Genomic DNA, 20,638 nt, shown 5'->3' with positions numbered 1-20,638 from the left:
CCCCCACTTCCCAGCCGAGAGCTCCCACCCCACCTTCCTCATTCCTGAGACCCGGCTCCCACGCAGCCCCCAGCCCCAGCCCAGCCGTGTCCATCTTGGGCCTGGCCACTGCCTGCCTCCCCCAAACACACACGGGCAACCTGTCCCCTGCCCCCGCCTCTGGACTGGAAGCCACATGACACCCCTCTTCTGAGAAGGCTCCTGGGGGTTTCCTGGGTTTCAGCCCCAGCGGGGCGGGGGGGCAGTCAGCTCACAGCTGCACACCTCCGTCGGGCTGGGCTGGGAGCCCCGGGGGCGGGGCGGTGGCCTGCTCGCCCCAGGCCCAGCACCCAGGCCGGCACAGAGGACGGGCAGTGAGCGAGTGGGCGCGAGTGGACCACCAGCTCCTCGCTTCTGACCTTCCGCACGGCCCCCGCGCCGCAGGAAGGGACACTGAGCGCCTCCTCTCGGACTCTGTCCCCAGGTTCCTCCATATGGCACCCGGCGTGCCGGCAGGCAGCCAGAACTGAAGACAGAAACAAGGTTGGTGGAATCTGCCCCTGCCCCGGGGCGTCCCTCGGCGCCCGTGCACGTCACCCGCTCTGTGGGCTCACTGGCCGTCGCACCAGCCCCCAGGCCAGGTGGCAGCCCCCGGGTGCTGAGGTGTGCCGGGGATCCACTGAGGACGGTGTGACGTGGGGCACGGCCTCTCCGGGCCCCCCCGCCCCCGCCTGCTGACCTCCTCACGGGCCCACAAGGGCTGCAAAAGCTTGGGGACGCCCAAGCAGGCCTCCAAACAGTCCCCAGACTCTCTACACTTGTGACACCAACTGCGAGTCGAAGGGGCCCCAAACTGCCCTCAGTGTCAGTCACTCGTTGGAGGGACTCACAGACGCATTGAAAATTCTCCTAGTCACGGTTACTGTTTATTGCTTGAGAAATCAGCCCAAGAAAGAGGCGCCCTGGGCAGGTTGGGAGGGTCCAGACCCAGAGCTGCTTTTCTCCTGTGGAGACAGGACAGGGCACCCCAGCCCGTGCGTGACCGCACACACTGACGCTGTGTGTCCAGAGGCCTTACCGGGACTCCACTGACTGACCGACGGCCACATGGTTAATTTCCCCCCAGATCACACGGTTTGTCTCTGGTGCCGGCTGCACCCGAAATCTGTGGGGTGTGGGTAACCCCTCCCTCCCTGAGCAGACAGTCTTATCAAGTGGACGCAGACCATCCCCCAGGGTTGAGGGTGCCAGCCAGACCTCTCTCTGGGCAGGGCCAAATTCCTCACCACGCAGAGGCCCAGCAGTGAGGAAGGAGGTGGGCATGGACCTTGTCCTCTTGGGAACCGAGTTCTAGGGAGAGACGGAAATTGGTGCCTAAATGAGCGCTGATGCATCAGAGGGTGGCGGGCCGGTGGGAGGGCCTCTGGAGACATGGGTGGGAGCTAAGCCTGCAGGCTGAGCCGGGGCAGCCCTGGCAGGAGGGGTGGGGAGGGCTGCAGGCAGGCGGGCAGAGTCCCTCCCCCTTAGCTCTGCAGCAGGTGCGCGGCCCTACTGGCCAGGCCCCAGCTGGTCCCATCTGTGGAACTAGGTTTTTGGAGTTTCTGTTGGGCTGGACAGAGACCCCATGGGCTCAGGCTGCTGAGGTTCACGGGGATGTTGGTAGGCGGTGCAGACGCTGGTCCTAGGGGCCCCGTGGGGGTGGGCCCGCTCCACCCAGGCCGGCTCTCACTTGCCAAGCCTGTTCTGAAGGAACCCAGCAGAGGGGGTGCTCCCGGTTTCATTAGAAACTGGGTCCAGCGGGTGGAAGGCCTCCTTCTCGTGCACTCGCCCCCCTGCTGCCTCTTTCGTTTGCTGTTCCTTCAGCAGAATTTTACCAAGCGTCTGGTTGTGACCAGTCCTGTTCTTGGTCCGGGGCACTGAGGTGACCGAGTCCTGCCCCAGCGTGCTCGGGACGGAGGGGCAATGGGTGGGCACACGGGGACACCCAGTCTGTCACCGGGACAGGAGGGTGGGGGCCTGTGGGCCGGGGCAGGAGGGCTCCGTGGAGGAGAGGCTGAACCCTAACCCGTGACAGCCTCATGTGGTTGCTGGGCCCCTTTCCATGGGCGCCAGGCCGGACCGGAAGTTCTCCACCTCCGAGCCCTCCTCTTCCGGGCCGGGCGCCTCCCTCCGTCTGCCATCTTGTTTCTCCCGCTTTCAAAGTGGTGCCAGTTGTTTTGCTCAGAGGATGCTTGATGCCCACAGAGAGTAGGCCCCTGGGCCTGGAGACCCCCTGCCTTAAGCACTGGTGGGCACAGACCTCCATGTGGCCGTTGCCCCAGCCTCGGGCCTGGGGGGTGGAGAGGGGGAGGGGCCGGGCCGTGGGGTACAGGGGGCAGAGCAGGGTCTTGTCCCCTTGGGGAGGGCAGGTCTGTGGCCCTGGACCCTGGCTTGGGCCCCTGCCCGCGTCTGCTCCTCTGTCATCCCGAGCATCTGCTCAGATCCGGAGGCCGAGGGACCGATGACTGTGCAGAGGGGAGCAAGGGGTAGGGAAGTCCAACAGCCTGGGAGGGGACCCAGGGCTCTAGCGGCCCGGCCCGCTGCTGCCTGGGTACACAGACGGCACCTGTCACCATTAGGGCTGGATGCCCAAACTGTAGCCCCAACTGGAGGACACTGGGATTTGGACCGAGAGCCACCCACCCGGCCTCCCCACTGCCCCTCAGTCTTGGGGACCGAGGCTGCCGCGCCCTGGGGTCCCCCACCCACTGCTGGGGGCCCAGACCACTTGCACTCAGTGTGCGCGGAATGGTGGCCGTCCTGCTGTGTGACAGTGAGGAAGGCGGACAGACCCACAGGATGGTGGTCCTCCCAGCCTGGGACACAGAGCCGTGGTGACTGTAGTTTGCTGTGGCTGCTGTCACTAATTATCACAAATATAGTGACGTGAAGAAGCACGGATGTGCCCCCGCACTCCAGGTCCGAGGCTGAGGACGGGCCAGCAGGGCAGTGCCCCCCACCCCCGGAGGCTCCAGGGAGGACCTCTCCTCGTCCGTGGCCATGTCTGAAGGCTCTGGGTCGCTCCGGCCCCATGTTGCTCAGACCCCGCCTCCGTCACCATGGGGCCCCAACCCCTGCCTCCCTCACAAGGACCCTGAGACCCTGGGGAGCCCACCTCCCGACTCAGGCCCCTTCCTCACCACGGGAGAGGCCCTACGGCCACACATGGGCAGCCTCTCGGGTGTTACTCTGCCTGGACTATCACGTTCATGGTCAGGGGCACAGTAGGTGACAGGCACACCCCGCTGTCCACCAGCGTCTCACACCATACGACCCACGATTCCCTCCATAATCTGCCATGACGGGCACATCCCTGCCCTCAGAGCCAGCGTCCCCAACCCTGAAGTGACCGCGGGGTCCTGTCTATGGGACTCACCCCCAAATTCCAACCCAGAGGCCTACCACAGGGACCCTCCGGAGGGACCCCACGTGCCGAGAGGTCTCCTGAGAGTGACCGGGTTGGAAAGGGGACCCGGGCCAGCCCTGCGCCTGGCCTCGGGGCCGGCGGGGAGCCCAGCTGTCCACCCAGAGGTCAGCCCGTGGTGACCGTGGCCGCTGGCCCAGGAGGGGAGGCCCTCTGAAGAGTGGATGGGGGCAGGAACAGAACCGGACCGGCTCCGGGGCTGTGTGTCCGGAGATGCCTTGGGAACACCGGGTGCCTCAGCCGTCCATGGGAACGGCTGTCCCCTTGGTGCCATGCCCCGGGGCGGGCGTGGCTCGGGGCCATCCCTCTGTGTCCCTGGACGCCCTGGATGGAATCCAGGCCCCGGTCACACCCTGCTTGTCCCTCCCTTCACCCTCCCTCAATCTGGTCCCTCAGAGCCTCTTCTGTCTCGCCTGAGAAATGAGAAGAGACCCGGGTGGGGCCGGGCAGGGAGCGCCCGGGGAACAGGAAGGGACATTTCCCGTGTCCCTCGTTCGCTTTGTGCCAGCCGGTCCGGGAGCAGGGAACAGCAGCCCCGGTCAGCGCTGGGTCAGCGTGGCGGGTCAGCCCCATGGAAACGCAGCCGAGGTGGCGTGGGCATCGCTGAGCCTCTCTGGAAGCGGTCCCCCGGCGGGGGGAGCGGGGGGGAACACACCTGCCTGGTGACCCAGGCGGGAGGAAGTCACCATTCACTGACCAGGAGCCCAGTCATCTAACAAGTGCCCCTCTGCCAGGCTCCAGGACCCGTAGGACCAGCGGGTCCCTGCCTCCCGCTTGCTCTCCAGCAAGAGGGGCCAGCACTGGGGTCCCTACAGGGACCGGCCAGGAGACAGGGCCAGGCGTCCACTGTGACCGCATGCCCCGAGGGCATGGCCGCTCCCCAGGACAAGGGAGGCTCCTGGGTGTCTGCTGAGGGTGCTGAGGAAAGCCTTCTGGAAGGCCGTGGCCCTCACTGCCTGTCCCCAGCGCACCCTTGGTCACTGGGTTGTGTGTCACTCAACACAACCAGCCCCGAGCACCTGCTAATCCTGCCCCTGAGTCGCTGCCTGCCCCCTGACATCTGGTGGGAGGGTGGGCTCTGGCAGGGAGGGGCGGGGCCTAGGTGGAGCTGGGCCTTGGCAGGTGGTGGGGGAGGTGGGTCACAGGGCACTGAAGGAACATTCTAGAGCCTGGTGGCGGGTGGCCCCAGGCCTGCCAGGTAGCTGGAGAAGAGCTCCAGGGGGCCCTGGGAGACAGGGCAGGACCGGGGGCAGGGGGTGAGGGGCAGCCCCACGCCCTGTCCTGGAGGAAGCCGTACCCAGTTGCATGGAGGGGACCGACCGGCGCTGCCGAGCGGGCGAGTGGCTGGGTCACTGAAGAGGCGAGCCTGGCATCACACTCTCTCCCTCTTCTCTTTCCTCCCCAGATGCAGAACCAGGCTTCCAATCAGGGTTCCCTGGGCACCGCCCCCTGTGCCTCACAGGTTTGTCCCCGCCACCGCCGTGGTGGCCTCACATCTGCTCCTGGTGTTGTCCTGTCCTTGCTGCCGTCTGCCGACAGTGTAGGAGGGGCTGGGCGTCCTCCCGCCGGGAGGCCAGGGCTCCGCGCCCCGTGCCAGCGTCCTGGGGCCGCCGCGTACAGTGGTGCGGGCTGGGCACTCAGCCAGCAGGACTCCCTACCTCCTGGTCCTGGAGGCTGGCGCCCTGGCCCGGGATGCGGGCCGGCCGGTTCTCTCTGAGGCCTCCGCCTCAGCATCTCCCTGTGTCCTCCCGTGGTCGTCTCCTGTGTGTGTCGTGTCCGGATCTCCTCCTCTTAAAAGGAAACCAGGCCCACCCTAGTGACCTCCTTTTACCTCAGTTACGTCTTTAAACGCCCTGTCTCCAGACATGGTCGCATTCTGGGGTGCCGGGGCTTAGGGCTTGAACGCACGAGTCTCAGGAGATAGAATTCAGCCTGTGACGTGGTCCCTCCCGGGGCCACTGCAGCAGGCGTGGGATGGAGAGGGATGAAAATGACGTAGGAGGCAGCCAGCCGGCACTGTCAGTGGGTGAGCTGTGAGGAGGCAGGGGGAGGCCAGGTGGGGGCGGAGGCTGGACCAGCAGGGGGGATGGACGCAGGTATAATGAACTCGTGGGAGCTGGGGAACAAGGGTGTCCATGTGGGGTCGGGCAGCCTGGCGCGGGGAACAGAGGAGGGATCTGGGCGGGGAAGCTGTCGCCTCTGGGGAAGCAGGAGATGTGGCCGGGGAGGCGGGAAGGACAGGTATGAGCACTCGGGGAGCAGGTCACAGATGCGGTGGTGGCCGCAGAGTCCAACAGCAGAGGACCGGGCAGGTAGAATGAGCTAGAACCCCCCCCCCTTGCTGTCCCTATAACCTAGGTGGAAAATAAACATCTCTGAGCAGCAAACTTCTGGGTAAAGGGATGGCCTTTGGCTCACAGAATTCCTTGTTCTCATCCTCAAAAAGCAGATAATTTCCTCACATGAAAGCTGGGTGATCGTGGGAGCCCGTCCAGGGGCGCGGGAGCGTGCTGTGGCCCAGAGGCGCGTCACCTCTGGTCTGTCTGCTCAGAGCTTTCCAGCCGCTCATTCAAGCCCACGTGCTTATTTTAAAAATTCTTTCAACCTGCAAAAAAACAAAACAAAACAAACAAAAACAACCTGGTTCCTGGCATTTCTGTCAGAGTGTGACCTGTGATAATTGCATCTGGAAGGTTCTGGAATCGACGTATTCTGCTTTCAGTCTCCTCCTGTCTCCTCCTTTCCAGGAAACCAGAAGCTCCTCAGAGAGCATCATTTCTGTACCTGCGTCCAGCACCTCGGGGTCTCCAAGCCGCGTGATCTATGTGAGTCGGAGAGCGGGGAGGCGCCGTGGTGCGAGGGTCCAACCCGGGCCATTGCCGGGGGGCGCCCTTGGGGGCTGGGGGGGACGCAGACACTGGGGTGTGGAGACCGGCCCTCGCCGCTGCCGTGGGTACAGGCTGGTGCAGACTTCGTGAGGTTGGCTCAGAGACTGCAGTGGGGACCATCAGGAGCCCCTCCGGTGCCGTAGTGACGGGTCCCAAAGATGTGTCCCCTGCCATTGTCCACGATGGGGTCAGATCAACACCGCGCCCCCGTCCTACGGCTTCATCTCGAGCGCCCGAGCAAGCAGTTCTCGGGCACATGGAGGACGGGGCAGGCGCCGCTAGTGACGGTGCACATCGCACCTGCTGCCCGGGATGCGTTCCTGACGCAGTCCTAGGAGAGGCGCGTGCAGGATAGTACGTGTGACACGATCCCATTGACATTAAGCAGTGTATGTGCGTGTGTGCGCGCGCACATGGGTGTGTGTGCGCAAATGTATGCGTGTGTGCACGTGCACGCATGGGTGTGTGTGCAAATGTATGTGTGTTTACGTGTGTGCACATGGGTGTGTGTACAAATGTATGTGTGTTTGGGTGTGTGCACATGGCTGTGTGTGTACAGATGTATGTGTGTTTAGGTGTGTGCACATGGGTGTGTGTGTACAAATGTATGTGTGTTTGGGTGTGTGCACATGGCTGTGTGTGTACAGATGTATGTGTGTTTAGGTGTGTGCACATGTGTGTGTACAAATGTATGTGTGTTTATTATGTATGCACATGGGTGTGTATACGAATGTATGCGTGTTTACGTGTGTGTGCGCGCATGGCTGTGTGTGCAAATGTATGTGTGTTTACGTGTGTGCACATGGCTATATGTGTGTACAAATGTATGCGTGTTTATGGGTGTGTGTGTACAAATGTCTACGTGTTTACGTGTGTGTGCACATGGGTATATGTGCATGGGTGCATGTGTGTGCACATATGGTTGTGTGTGGGGTGTATGTGTGCACGTGCATATATGTTAGTGAGTACAAGTGTATGTGTGTGCATATGGGTGTGTGTGCATGGGTGTATGTGTGCACTGCATATGAGTGTGTTGTGGGTGTAGGTGTGTGCACACGAGTGTGGGTGTGGGTGTACATGGGTGTATACGATGTGTGCATATAGATATATGTGTACAGGTGTGTGTGTGTTTATAGTATATGTGTGCATATGGGTGTGTGTGTGCATATGTGTATGTGTACGGGTGTATGCATGTGTGTGTGTGCGCATATGGGTGTGGCTGTGTGCATGTGTGTGTGTAGGGGTGTATGTGTGCATATGGGGGTGTGTGTGTAGAGGTGTATGTGTGCATTTGGGTGTGTGTAGGGGTGTATGTGTGCATATGGATGTGTGTGTGTAGGGGTGTATGTGTGCATATGGGTGTGTGTGTCTGTAGAGGTGTATGTGTGCATTTGGGTGTGGGTGTGTAGGGGTGTGTGTGTGCATATGGGTGTGTGTGTCTGTAGAGGTGTATGTGTGTGTGTGTACAGGTATGTGTGTGCATATGGGTGTGTGGGTGTGTGGGTGTAGGGGTGTATGTGTGTGCACACATGGGTGTGGGTGTGGGTGTGTAGGGGTGTATGTGCCCACGTGCGCAGACAAGGGTAACAGTGATCCGAAGCGCTCACTGGTAACAGCCCCTCCCTCCAGGCGCAGGACCAGCCGGGGGAGACTGGCATATTTGCTGATCTGCTATAAGTACCAACTTCATTGTCTGGGGAGGAGCCCACGGCTCAAGGTGCAGGATGGGGGCTGGGGGCAGGCCCCAGACCGGGCATCTGGGCCGCCCCCCGCCCCGCATGGGATAGTGGGTGACGGGCACGTCACCTCTCCCACCGCCCTCCCCCCCCCAAGGACTTCTGTTGTCTGTGACACGAGGGGGGTTGGGTTTGCTCTTCCTGACACTTCTCTTCAGCCCTGAACCTCATACTAGCTGGACAGAGTCATTCCTGACCCTGATTCTGACGGGTGGTCACAGCAAGCACTCTAGGCCTTGCCTGACCGTAACCGTCATGAGCCCCCAGGATGAACGGGCACTCAGACTCAGAAAGGACATAGGAAAAGTAAATGGCAGAGCAGCCACTCTGGGGCTTAAAAACATTTTTTTAATGTTTATTCATTTTTTGAGAGAGAGAAAGAGAGAGTGCAAGCAGAGAGGGGCAGAGAGAAAGGGAGACACAGAATCTGAAGCTGCTCCAGGCTCTGAGCTGTCAGCACAGGGCCCGACGCGGGGCTCGAACCCACGAACCGTGAGATCATGATCTGAACCGAAGTCGGACGCTCAGCTGACTGAGCCCCCCGCGCACCCCAAACACAAACCACTCTTTTAAGCAAACTGGTGTTTGTAAAAGACCAGGTGCTGTCGTGACCGTGTGATGGGCAGAGACACCGGTCACTGTCGTCACAACTACTTGCACGGCCCCACAACCGTCCGCAGTGCACTTCCTGGGTGTGCGTTCCACCGAAGCAGACAGGCCTCGGGCCAGGGCACCCGGCTGCCCCCCCCAAGTCAGGGAGGTGGCCGCTCCCAGCTGGCGCACATTCTGGAGCTCCCTCACCAGGGAGGCGTGAGTCCCGAGAGGAAAGCCCTTCCCATCTCAGGGCTCTGCCTGCTCGCTCTCTCCTCTCTGCTGGCATCTGTTGTCACTCCGCTGTGCACCTGACCCCGTGCTCGGGGCCGGACCTCGGGGTGGGGGGGGGGGGCTGGCCCTGATCCCTGTGGCGGCTCGGAGTGCTCTAAAGGACACCCGCTGCCCGGAGCTCGCTGGCACGAAGGAGGACCCGAGTACCACCGCCGTCCTGCCAGCCAGCATGGCCGCTGTTAATGTTTGGAGCGCGCCCCTTAGGTCTCTTTTCCCTGTGTACGTTTTATCCTCGATGAGGTCCCGCTGGATACTTTGCTGTAGCCTCTCTTCCCCAGGGCAGTGAATCAGTAACCAGAGCCAGCGCAAAATCGGCGTTACTGCATTCTAACGTACTATTGTCGGTAGCTTATTGTAACCAGGATGTCGTGAATGGCCACATATTGTTATTGTTTGTTACGCTGGACGGAGTCCGGGAGAGAGGAAGGCGAAGAGAAGTCGCGTGAACGTGTGTGTGACGCCCCAGTGGCCTTCCGCCAATTAGCGCAGCCTGTTGTCACGGCGACCACGGGAGGCCTTGGCGGGGGAGGAGCCCGGGCGGACAGATGCTGAGGAACCTGGCAGAGCAGGGTGGGAGCGGGCAGGAACGATGCCTCAGGCCACCTCTGCGGCCCCTGCTGTCAGGGGTGGACCCGGGCACCGGGGGGGGGCGAGACAGTGGCCGACAGGCCTGCGCTCTGATCGCAGTGGGGTCCCCCGGCGGGGAAGGCTGGGGCAGGCCCCTTGCCCAGCTCCCTCCCTCCATTGCCAGCTTTCACTTGACATTCACGGGATCTAGTGGGCGGACAAGACGTAGGTGGTGTCCCCATTTTACAAGACGAGATCCTCCTGACTTTGGCAAACGCCACATGGATTTCAATTCCGTTTTCAAGCACGTCCCAAGGACCTTGCTGTGTGGGCACAGAGTCAGGGAGAGGGACTCGGTCATGAATCAGAATCGTGGGCCCCCAGGAGCCACAGGCCCAGACAAGGGGAGACAGATGCACCGACCAACATCGGCACCTTCACAAGGAGCCAAACACAAACATCAACCCAGATGGTGGAGGGGAGCAGGGATGGGCTCCCAGGGAGGGAGACCTGGGCGGGTCTGGGAGAGCCAGAAGGTGAGCCAGGCAAAGGGGCCTGGAGCGGGTGTGGCTGGGAGAGAGAGAGAGAGAGTGAGCGCGTGCAGTGGGTGCCAGGCCCCGGGCTCTGGATGGCTGGGGAGCCATAAGGAGCTCCTTGCAGGGGGCAGCATGGAGCTGAGGGGCAGGCCACTAGACAAGCAGATGCACAGGGGCCCCTGAGGGACAGCTCAGACGTTCTGATCACAGCCCATCCTGACTACAAACGACTTGTAGGATTTGAACCCACGTCTTAGGAACCCAGCCCAGGGCCCCAAAGGGGAGAGTCTGAGATCTGAGGCCTCAGGCATTCGCTCTCTCGACCTGCGTCACAAACGGCAGCGTTCCCCCGGAGGGCACCCACCAGACGCGTGAGAGCCCTGGGTCAGGTGGTCAGGGAGGGCTTCCTAGAGGAGGCCGGCTGGGGCTGCTGAGCCTGAAGCTGAGCCTAGCACGCCGGGGTCCCGGGGAGGAGACACCCCAGGCCGAGCAGGCTGGGAATGTCAGGGCTCATGTCACCCCCGCCCCCAGCGGGGCCGGAGGGCGTGCTGTCGCTGGGGCTCCAGAGACACGGCCCCGGCAGAGAAGAGGGCGATGGTGGGGAGCCCGGCTCTGGAGTCCGCAGCCTGGGCCTCCCCCGCCCACGCCTCCCTGGCTGCGTGACTCCGGGCTCTGGGTTCTCCGTGCTGTGAGCATTTGGTGAGCGGATAGTACAGGGCTTAGGCCTGCGCCATCCTGGGGGAGCTTGGGTGTCAGCAGCTGCTGGTGGTGACGTTCCTTGGGAGCGAGCGCGGCAGGAAGGCCCCCAGGGGGCGCTTGCAGGGACACGGTGTGAGGGGTGTGGCCTGGCCCGCCCGCCCCGCAGCGGAGAGGAGCGGCCGTGACCGACAGGGGGTTGAGCGGAGGCTTCTCTTGGGGGCTGGGTAGAGCCGAGCGACGGGGGCAGCCTGACTGCCCGCTTTGCCAGGCTGCGCTTCATCCCGAGACGGGAACACGGTGGGGAGGAGGTGACCGCGTGTGTGGGCTCCAGGGCAGATGGCACGTCGGCACCTACAACAGGACCATGGGGACTGACGAGGATCATTGTCCTCGCCGGGACAGCTGGGGGGCTGGGCGTGTGGTCCTGCCCCGCTCTAGTACCTGTCGGAGCCCGCCCTGTGCCACCAGATGGCCTCCGGGTGGGCAGTGGGGCGGTGCCAGGACAGCTGGGCCGAGTCACAGAGGAGCAAGGGGACAGGAGGCCCCCAGCGCCAGTGCGGTGTCTGTGAGCACCTGCCGCAGAGCCGGCCCGCCACGTGTCAGGCACTCTGCTGCCGTATCCCAAGAGCTCAGAGTTGCTGTGTGTGTGTGTGTGTGTGTGTGTGTGTGTGTGTGTGTGTGTGTGTGAGAGAGAGAGAGAGAGAGAGAGAGAGAGAAAGAGAATGTGTACTGGTTTGGGAGGGTGTCATGTGTGCAAGTGTGTGCTATTGCACGGGACTGTGTGTGTGAGTTGGGGGCATGAGTACGTGTGCCGGTGTGTGAGTGTGAGTGTATGCATGTGTGTGAGCGAGTGTGTGGGCATGGGGGGTGTGACTGTGGGTGTGAGCACACGTGCCAGTGTGCAGTGGGTGGTGTGTGAGAAAGTGACCATGTGGTCTGTGTAGGAGGGAGTGTGCATGGTGTGTCTATAAGTGTGTGTGAGTTGTGCAAGTGTGTGTGCTAGTGTGTGGTGGGCGCACGAGTGAGCTGGTGGACGTCCTCTGTGTGTGTTCATGTGAGCGTCTGCGTGCACACACCACGGATAGGAAGGCATGCACACGCACGTGTGTGTATGTGTGTGTGTGTGTGTGTGTGTGTGTCTGGGCCGCAGGCGGCCAGGACAGGCGCTGCGTCGGACCCCCAGCTGTCCCGTGCACCCGTCCCACTTTGCAGAGAGGGAAGTGGAGGCTCAGAGAAGACCCTTCCTCAGGCCATGTGGTCTTCCCTGGGGGCTGAGGGGCTGAGGCCCACATGGCCATGACACCCCCCGCCCGTGTGTCTTTGCCCCTTCACTCCATCCTCACCCCACTTCAGGGGCGGGGCCCGCTGGCCACACTGCCTGCCGGCCTCGGGGCCGCGGTCTGACTGTGCGCTCTGCTGGCCTCCCCCCTCAGGCGAAGCTGGGCGATGAGATTCTCGACTACAGGGACCTGGCCGCCCTCCCGAAAAGCAAGGCCATCTACAACATCGACCGGCCCGACATGATCTCCTACTCGCCCTACATCAGCCCCTCGGGGGCGGGCAGGCAGAGCTACAGCGAGGTACGGAGGGGCCCCGGGGGGCCCTGTGCGCCTCGCAGGCCGCCCGCAGAGGCTGAAGGGGTGAGGCTGGAGGAGCCTCCTGAAATGGGAGAGGACGTAGGAAACGTGCTGGCGTGTGGCAAGGGGCCAAGTGTCAGTCGTGTCCTTTTCCATCCGGAGCATTCCCTGGCCCGGCCGCTGTCCCCGTGTCTCATGAATTCCTTGTGTTTGTTTGACCACCTATTGGGACCACAAACGGCCGATTCCCTGGTGTCCATGGGCAGCGTCCCTCCGTGGGGACTCTGGCCCGTTTTACACGGAGTCTGCGCCGATTGTCCTGCGGCGGCGGCGGCGGCTCGCTTGGCGCTGCGGGTGCCTGGGAGAGAAGGGCAGGGCGTTTCACCAGCTGTGCGTATTCTTCATGTGCGGGCAGCCCGGATGGGCCCTCCCCTGGGGCAGGAGAACCCGGGACCTTTGCACATCACCCCCCGCCCCCGTGGGCCTTTCTGTTTGCTGAGGTCCGGGGGTGCCGTGCCCCATGGGCTGGTGGAGGCAGGTGTGAGGGCAAGATGGGCCGTGCCCCTTGCTCTGGGCCAGCAGGCGCCCTTCCCAATGGCTTCTGCGCAGGGGACACCTGGGACCTAGGATCGGGCAGCGAGCCCATTAGGAGGCAGGGCAGGGAGAAGTCGCCTCCCCGAGCTATGCAGGGGCTTTGACACCCAGCGTCTGGTCCACGCTCCAGTCAGAGCACTAGAAGGGGGTCAGAGAGGTCAGCGGACTTGGCCCTGGTCCCCCAGATGGCGAGCGGCAGAACCGAGACGGAATCCTTTCTGCTCCGAAGACCACGTTCTGGCTGTTTCTTCACTGTCCCTCAGGCTGCCTCTAAGATGGGGCGCCAGATCTGGGGGGGGTTCAAGTTCCCTGCCCCCCAGCAGCCGTCCCTGGTCGGAGCTGAGGTTTCCCACGCAGACCGGCTCGGGCCGCCGGGAGTGCATGGAGCCCGGGGCTAGGAAGGGCCACGCGCGCCTGTGGGTGTATCGCGCGGTCACTCTCCGTCCCGTGGGGGTCACATGACCGTCAGCAAGCACGGCGTCCGTGCTGCCGTCCCTGACACCACACCCCTCCAACGGTGCACAGCGCATGTGAACGTGGGTGCGACCCCGCAGGGGCGCTGGGTGAGTGGGAAGGGCGTCCCGGGTCACACGGGGTCTCCCCTGCCAGGCGCAGGGCGGCCCAGGCTCAGCTATCCTGTTCAGGGACCCGTGACGCTGCAGTGGCCAAGTGGTGTCATGGTCCCCACCCACCCGGCAGGCCTGCTCGCTCTGCAGGGACACGGCTTTCCTGTGTACCGGTGGCCCGTGGCCCCGCACCGCGGGGGTGACTGTCCCAGGACGCAGATGCTGACCCGGGGCTGTGCGGCTGACGGAGGCGGAGCTGGGACGTGGGCCGGGGTCACCAGCCCAGTCACTGTGGCCTCCCTGCCGGCATCTGCCATTGTCCCGAGGTGTCAGAGTCCCCTCGCTCCCTCATCTCAGGGCCCCTGAGGGCTCCCCCTCTCCAGGCCCTGCTGCCCCTGGCCGGGAGCCTGCTTGGTGCTGGTCTCCGCGGGGACCCTTCTGTGGGCACATGATGGGGTGGGGACTGGGAAGCCACCGAAGGGTCAGGGCACTGCGCCGAGCAGTCACGGGCCTCAGGGCTGGAACTCTCTGGAAGGGCAGCCGTCCGGCAGTTCAGCACCGATGCAGGAACCCAGCAGGGAAAGAAGAGCAGGCTAGAAGCTGAGAGATCTGGCTTCACCTCTCTGAGCCTCAGTCTCCCCTTCTGTGAAATGGGAAGATTGAGAAACACTTTCCCCTTTGCGTTCTAAGGAGGAGGGAACCCCGAAGCCCGAAGCCCTGAATCACCCTCCTTTTCTCCGGGCCCCTTTTCTCTCCTTTCTGGGGAAAAGCGAGGCGGACGGGCTGACAGGATGTTGCCACCCTGCACCCTGACCGTCTTGCATTAGGAAAATATGTCCTCAGGAGAGAGCAGTGAGCATAGGGTGCACGCCCCAGGGCGGGCTCAATGAAGTGTCCTGGGGAAGCTCTTTCTTGGGGTGTCATTGACCATAGTTCTCCAACAAGCTTTGGTTCCGTCCCCGTTTGGAGGAGGGTCTGGGTGTGAGGCTGTGTCTGTGTCCTGTGTTGTTTCTTCTCCCCCCGTAACCTCCTGGTGGCACTGACGGGCCACTCTCTTGTGTCCACAGTCCTCACAGGTCCTCTCACCAACGCCGACAGAGGTAACTGCCTGCCCCCGGCCCCGACCCCCCACCCCGTTTGCTGATGGTGCTGCCCCCCCCCCCGGGTTATAAAGATAACCGCTCGCGGCACCCCCAGCGGGAGGGACGTCCGGGGCTCCTGACCGTGGGGTCAGGGCCGGTCCTCGGCGTTGGTTATTTTTATAATCACGTCCCATTGCATGCCTCCCTGTGCACCTGCCGGCCTGCAGTCTGGACACGTGGGACATGGCTCTCTCGAGGTCTGGGTCATGGCTTTCTTTTACATTTTTTTAATGTTTATTCAGTTTTTGAGAGAGAGAGAGACAGAGCATGAGCAGGGGAGAGGCAGAGAGCAAGGGAGACACAGAATTGGAATCAGGCTCCAGGCTCTGAGCTGTCAGCACAGAGCCCGATGCGGGGCTCGAACCCATGGACCTGAGCCGAAGTCGGACATTTAACCAACTGAGCCCCGCCCCCGGCGCCCCATGGGTCTCTTTAGAGAAAACCCCCAGGAGCCTGGGTTGGTCCAGGGCCAATTCACACTCCTCCAAGTGGGACAAGGGAGCAGCCAGGTCCTGCAGATGAATCTTCCGAAAGCACTTCTGTCAGATGACATTTATAGTGAGCAGCTCTGTGTCCCTGTTTTTCCACGTCAGTCAGTGACGGGGTGGCTGTCAGTCTGACTTCTGTGGGCGTTGGATTCTCGGGTCTCGACAACCACACGAGGCCAGCGAGCCCCACGGACAGGTGAGGCGAGGAGACAGGGCGCCGGAGGGCTGGAAGCCGGCCTGGGGCCCAAGCAGAGGACGGCCAGGGACATGGCCATCCCTGGGGCGGGAGGGCCCCTCACCGTGGATCAGGAGGGGCCTCATGGGCCGGGGATGGAGCTCAGGGGGTGACTGGAGCAGAGCCTGGAGGCCAGTGGCTGTAGGGACGGCGGCTCAGTGGCTCCGGCCGGAGGACAAGCCTTAGGACAAGAAGGCAGAGAGCTGTGGGCGCCAGACCCACACTCACTTCTCACTGCTCGTCCCGTGCTGGCCCTCAGGGCCGAGGCAGTAGCGCCCACCCCACAGCAGGTTGCCGGGCCCGGCCGTGTCATCTCTCTGGCCCTGCATGCCCGTCCCCTGTCCCTGCTGCCCTGTTCATCTCACGCTGCCTGCCGCCCGCTCTGACGGCTCCAAACAGTTGTCCGTCCTGCTTGAACTGAGAGCTGTGGGGCAGTGCTTGGGGGTCCGATTCAACTGAGCCTTCGGGTCTGGGAGGGGTGCTTTGCTGCCTCCCATGCCTGGGGGCCCGTGGTGGGGGAGGGGAGGCTGAGAACATATGCCTGGGGGCCGTGGTGGGGGAGGGGGCGGAGACTGTCTGCCTGGGGGCCGTGGTGGGGGAGGGGCGGAGAATATACAACCTCCTGGCTCTCAAAGACCTGGTGGTTATAAGAGCCTCCGTGCTGGGAAGGGGTGGGGCAGGAGGGGAGCACAGGTGGAGCTGGGTCCCTCTACTACCTGTTTGGGAGCCGAGACACAAGGAGGGCCCCCTGGGATCCGGGGGCACAGGGACCAGGCTGGGCCAAGACGGGTGTCAGCACAAGATCTGGCCCCCGCCTGGCCCTTCAGACACGCCCGGGCGGGTGCAGAGGCTGTCACCCCGGGGCCACGTTGAGTCAGTCCCCAGGGCCTGGGGGGTGAGGGCCGGAGGGGCGAGCAGGGCCCTCAGCCCGAGCTCACCAGCAGTCTTCCCTCCCAGGGGGACCAGGATGACCGTTCGTACAAGCAGTGCCGGACCTCCAGCCCGAGCTCCACCGGGTCCGTCAGCCTCGGGCGCTACACCCCGACCTCGCGGTCACCCCAGCACTGCAGCCGCCCAGGTACTTGGCGCCCGCGGCTCCCCCGATCCCAGACCAAGCCCTTTTCTTACCGTTTTCTCTCTTTTTCCAATCCGTGCCTTTACACACCGGGTAAAGCGACGGGCCGGGCGTGGGGTTCCCGGTGGGTGACGGGAGAAGCCGTCCCTGTAACTTGGCCGTGGGGAGCGCTCTGCAGAAGCAGGAGGCGTCCAGGGAGCCCGCAGGCAGCGCCCAGCACTCAGACCCTAGCTGGTGTTTCGGTGACAGGTGGCAAGAAGGCTAAGGACCTGCACGTTGGAGACCAGAAATCCGGGAGTCCGGGCTCACGTGGGTCTAGGGGGGTCGAGCTGTGAGGACGGCGTCAATGACTAAAAAACAGGGTCAGCGTATCTACTGACATTCCTCATGCAGAGCTGGGTGGGTGGCCCCAGAGACAGCCGTCCCCACGGGAACTGGTGAGAGGCCGCCGGCAGGCCCTCCCCGCGGGGAACAGCCCGTGCGGGGTGCCCCCGACCCGGCGCCCCTCCTGCCCTGCCTGGGCCCGGCTGTGTGCTGCTCTCCCTCAGCTTTGAAGCCCATCGTTGCCCTCGGTGTCAAAGCCACAGGGAGCCACGGCCACTCTGGCTTTGCGAGGGGTCCTCGAGCCGCTTCCTCCCGGCCGGCCACTGCATGAGCCATCCCACACCCTCGGACTCCAGCCGCCAGAGTCACAGCCTTTGTGGGAAAATCAGCCCGTTCTCCGCAAAGTTCTCACTGACCCCCTGCTCAGCATGATGTTCATGGTCCCTCCTGCTCGGCAGGTGTCTGCAAAGTGGATGAGTCCGTGTGAGAGTGTGTATGTGTGTGCGGGGGTGTGTGCGGGTGAATGCATGAATAAATGAGTGGGTGAGTGAATGAGTGTGTGATTGAGTGTATGTGTGTGAATGTGTGGATGAGTGGGTGAGTGCATGGGTGAGTGTGAGTGAATGAGTGTAGGCGAGTGAATGCATGAATAAATGAGTGGGTGAATGAACGAGTGACTATGTGAGTGAATTAATGAGTGACTGTGTGGGTATGTGAGTGAGTGGGTGTGAGTGGTTGGATGAGTGGGTGAGTATATGAGTGTGTGTGAGGGTATGACTGTGTGGGTAAGTAATTGTGTGAGTGAGCGTGTGGTGAGTGGGGGAGTGTGTGAGTGAGTGGGGGAGTGTAATTTTGTGAGTGTGTGAGGGGGAGTGACTGGGTGAGCAGGTGAGCAGGCGGGCGAGGGGCGGAGGGCAGTCAGCGCCCTCCAGCGCCCTCTCCGAGGGCCCCTCTCCTGATTCCCGGCCACCAGACTCTGGGTCACCTGGGCGAGTGGCCGGGGCCAGGCCGGCGGTAACCTCCAAGAGCTGAGATGCGCCCCTCAGCCGGGCGAGGCCAGGTGACCGTCACGTGCACACTCGCCCAGGGGTCTAGCCAGCGGGTCTCTGCATGTCCTTGATCACAGAGCCCCCAGGTGGAGTGACAGGGACTCTGGGGGCTGGTGGTGACCGTCCGGCCACGCTGGGGGGCTGCCACCCGCCCCCTCGAGAGCAGGGCTTCCTGGGCAGGACCTGGCAAGGACCGGGCTGACGCGTGTCGGTGACCGCCCCCCCCCCCCCCCCCCCCCGGTGCCTCACAACGGTGTGCTTGCTTCGGGACAGGAAGCCGAAATGTTCCTAGCAGAGTGGGGCCTCGGAACATTTGGTGGCTTTGCGGCCAGCGAGCCCGGGGGAGACTCTGACTCGCTCTCTTGCCCGCAGCTGGTACTGTGAGTGTCGGTACCAGTAGCTGCCTGTCCCTGTCCCAACACCCAAGCCCGACATCCGCGTTCAGACACCATTACATCCCCTACTTCCGAGGTAAGGTGCGCAGTGCCGCGGGCTGGGGTGCTCGCAGGGCATCCGCCGCCCGTCTGTGTCTCGCTGTCCTGTGTCTGCCGCATGGCCTCCCCGAGCCCCGTGTGTCAGCCCGCGCCCTGCTGTGTGTCTCGTGCGCCCAGCCCTGTCTGTCGGTGTGTAAATGTTCCCGGGAGGGAGCCGCAGGCAGCTGGTTACTAGCCGGGTGGGCAGGAAGGGCGGAGGGCGAGCGCAGGGACCGGCCAGGACGTCCCCAGCGCCCAGCCTCGGGTCTCATTCTGGACCCACATCAGCTCTGAGGGGCACAGTGGCTGCTCGCGGCCACAGTCTGGAGCAAAGACATAAGAGGCCGTGACGTGTCCCCGGCCTCGGGGCTCATGGTGGCCAGGGCAGGATGCGCACGGCTCGGCTCTAAGGTCCTGCATCTTCCCGGGGTGCAGACCCGCCCGCCCGCCTGCCGTTCACACCCCTGCGCGGACAGGGTCGTATGCAAATCACACCCGTCAGGTCGGATTCCTGGGCACCGCGAGCCAAGTTCTGTCCCTGCGTCGTACGTCAGAGCCCTGCCCGGTGGTGTGACCTCCCCTGGAGAAGGGTTCCACCGAGTCACGAAGGCGAGGCCCTGCTCCGATGAGATGGGGCCTGAGGAGAGGAGGAAACGGCGCGGAAAGTAGCCCTCGCTCTGTGCGCGCCTGCTCCGAAGAAAGCCCATGGGGCCCTGTGGGGACAGGTGGCCGCCCGCAAGCCCGGAGGGGGGACCCGGCACCAAACCCAGCTACGATCTGGTGTGGGACTTGTAGCCTCCAGAATCGCGACAAATGCGTGTCTGTTGCTGAAGCCACACGGGCGGAAGTCAGTTAGGAGGCCCTAGGGGCCCGAGACCCCGAGCGAAGACCCTCGGGCGTCGGAGGGAGCAGATCGGATGTTACTGCCAACGCCCAGGAGACGCATTTGGTCCCCGGCGCGCACAGCCTCCGAGTGGAAAACGTCCGACCCGAAGGGGCCGGGCGGCGAGCCAAGCTCAGCCGGATCGTTCTGCCGCGTGACCGTGGGACGGGCGGATGGGGCTCGTGGAACTCGCGCGTCCGCCTGCGTGCGGCCTGGGTCCCGGCATCCCGCCGGGAGGAGCGCCCCTGACCACCGCCTCCGGCCCTCGCGGCCCTGCGCCGTCTCTGCGGGACGTGCTGACGCCCGAGCAGCCGCAGAGCCGGAAACGGCGCACCCCGAGCCTGGAAAGCCAGAAGTGGTAATCTCCTGCGAGCCGGAAATGGGGAACCCCTTGCGAGCCGGAAATGGTGCGCCCCGTCCGTGGGAAAGCCGGAAATAGTGCACCGCGTGCGTGGGAAAGGTGGAAATGGTACATCCCGTGCCTGGGAAAGCCAGAAGTGGTGCACCCCCGTGCCTGGGAAAGTCGGAAATAGTGCATCCGGTGCGTAGAAAAGCCAGAAATGGTGAACCTTATGCCCGGGAAAGCCGGAAATGGTGCACCCGGTGTGTGGGGAAGCAGTCAGCACCGCCTTACTCCACGCATCCATGTGGCACATGCGTTTCTGTGACCAGGAGGCACACAGAACACTCACTGCAAACCAGAGTGAATTTGACTGTTAGAAAAGGTCATGGCCGGTCCCCAAGGAGATGTCAATGCTCCCTTTGCTTAAGGCCCCGGGGCACACGGCGTCCCCCCTCCACCGCCACCTGCCTCAGCCTGCTTCGGGTGGGCTGTTCCCCTGGGGGGCTCTGGTAGGGCTGTGACCCGCAGACCAGTCCAGGCTGGGAGCAGACCCTGTTAGCCTCTCTGCTCCTTTCTGACTCTCCACCCTCAAGTTCTTTCCATGCCAGGGTGAAGAGAGCCCGGTGGGCCCTCAGCCAAGGGCAAGGCCCAGGGCAGCACCTCAGGGCCTCCAAGCAGGTCAGGGGGGCAGCACCCCGTCCTCAGCCCCGTGAGAGAAGGCCAGGGAGAGGCAGCCCGTTGTCCTTGGGCAAGAGCAGTGAGGCCCTTCTCTCTACTGCATGTCCAGCATGCACGGTTTCCACCCCCTTTCCCCCCAAATGTGGTCCAGAAACTATTTCATAGCCAGGTCAAGGGCATCCGCTATGGCCACGGGCTCGGTGCCTGTGCGGTCGGATGGCTGAGTGGGTGGGCACAGGTACCCACCCAGTGTGGGTCCTGTGGCCTTTGAGGCCCGTGTCTGCCCTGGTTCCCTCCTGACTGCTTTGGCCACCAATTCCCCTTGTCAGAGATCAGACAAAGCTCCCCACTCCCCTCTCTGGGTCAGACTGGGGGAGCCCTGACCCCATGGCTCTACCCCATCCCCGACTTCCAGGGCCATTTGTGACCTTTGGAGTGCCCGGTCTCTTTCCAGGATT

At 63.3% G+C, this 20,638-nt stretch overlaps 1 protein-coding gene across 26 annotated transcripts in view; it reads left to right on the top strand.

Annotated features, from left to right (window-relative positions):
* ABLIM2 (actin binding LIM protein family member 2) overlaps positions 1–20,638 on the top strand; it is a 129,806-nt gene that overhangs the window by 69,330 nt on the left and 39,838 nt on the right. For 12 of the 26 annotated variants that reach the window (XR_003912274.1, XM_029949009.1, XM_029949038.1 and 9 more), the window contains 7 exons: positions 464–522; positions 4,848–4,904; positions 6,190–6,267; positions 12,187–12,333; positions 14,558–14,590; positions 16,313–16,433; positions 18,176–18,274. Coding sequence is in view for 25 of the 26 variants with exons in the window: in XM_029949009.1 (XP_029804869.1) it covers positions 464–522; positions 4,848–4,904; positions 6,190–6,267; positions 12,187–12,333; positions 14,558–14,590; positions 16,313–16,433; positions 18,176–18,274 (594 nt within the window). In the remaining variant the exon portion in view is untranslated. The remainder of the gene's footprint in view (positions 1–463; positions 523–4,847; positions 4,905–6,189; positions 6,268–12,186; positions 12,334–14,557; positions 14,591–16,312; positions 16,434–18,175; positions 18,275–20,638) is intronic. The other 14 variants (XM_029949114.1, XM_029949107.1, XM_029949017.1 and 11 more) reach the window with 3 other exon arrangements.

The sequence above is a fragment of the Suricata suricatta genome, chromosome 1 (genome assembly GCF_006229205.1).
Source record: "Suricata suricatta isolate VVHF042 chromosome 1, meerkat_22Aug2017_6uvM2_HiC, whole genome shotgun sequence".
NCBI lineage: Eukaryota > Metazoa > Chordata > Mammalia > Carnivora > Herpestidae > Suricata > Suricata suricatta.
This window is presented reverse-complemented; position numbering and strand designations above follow the sequence as displayed.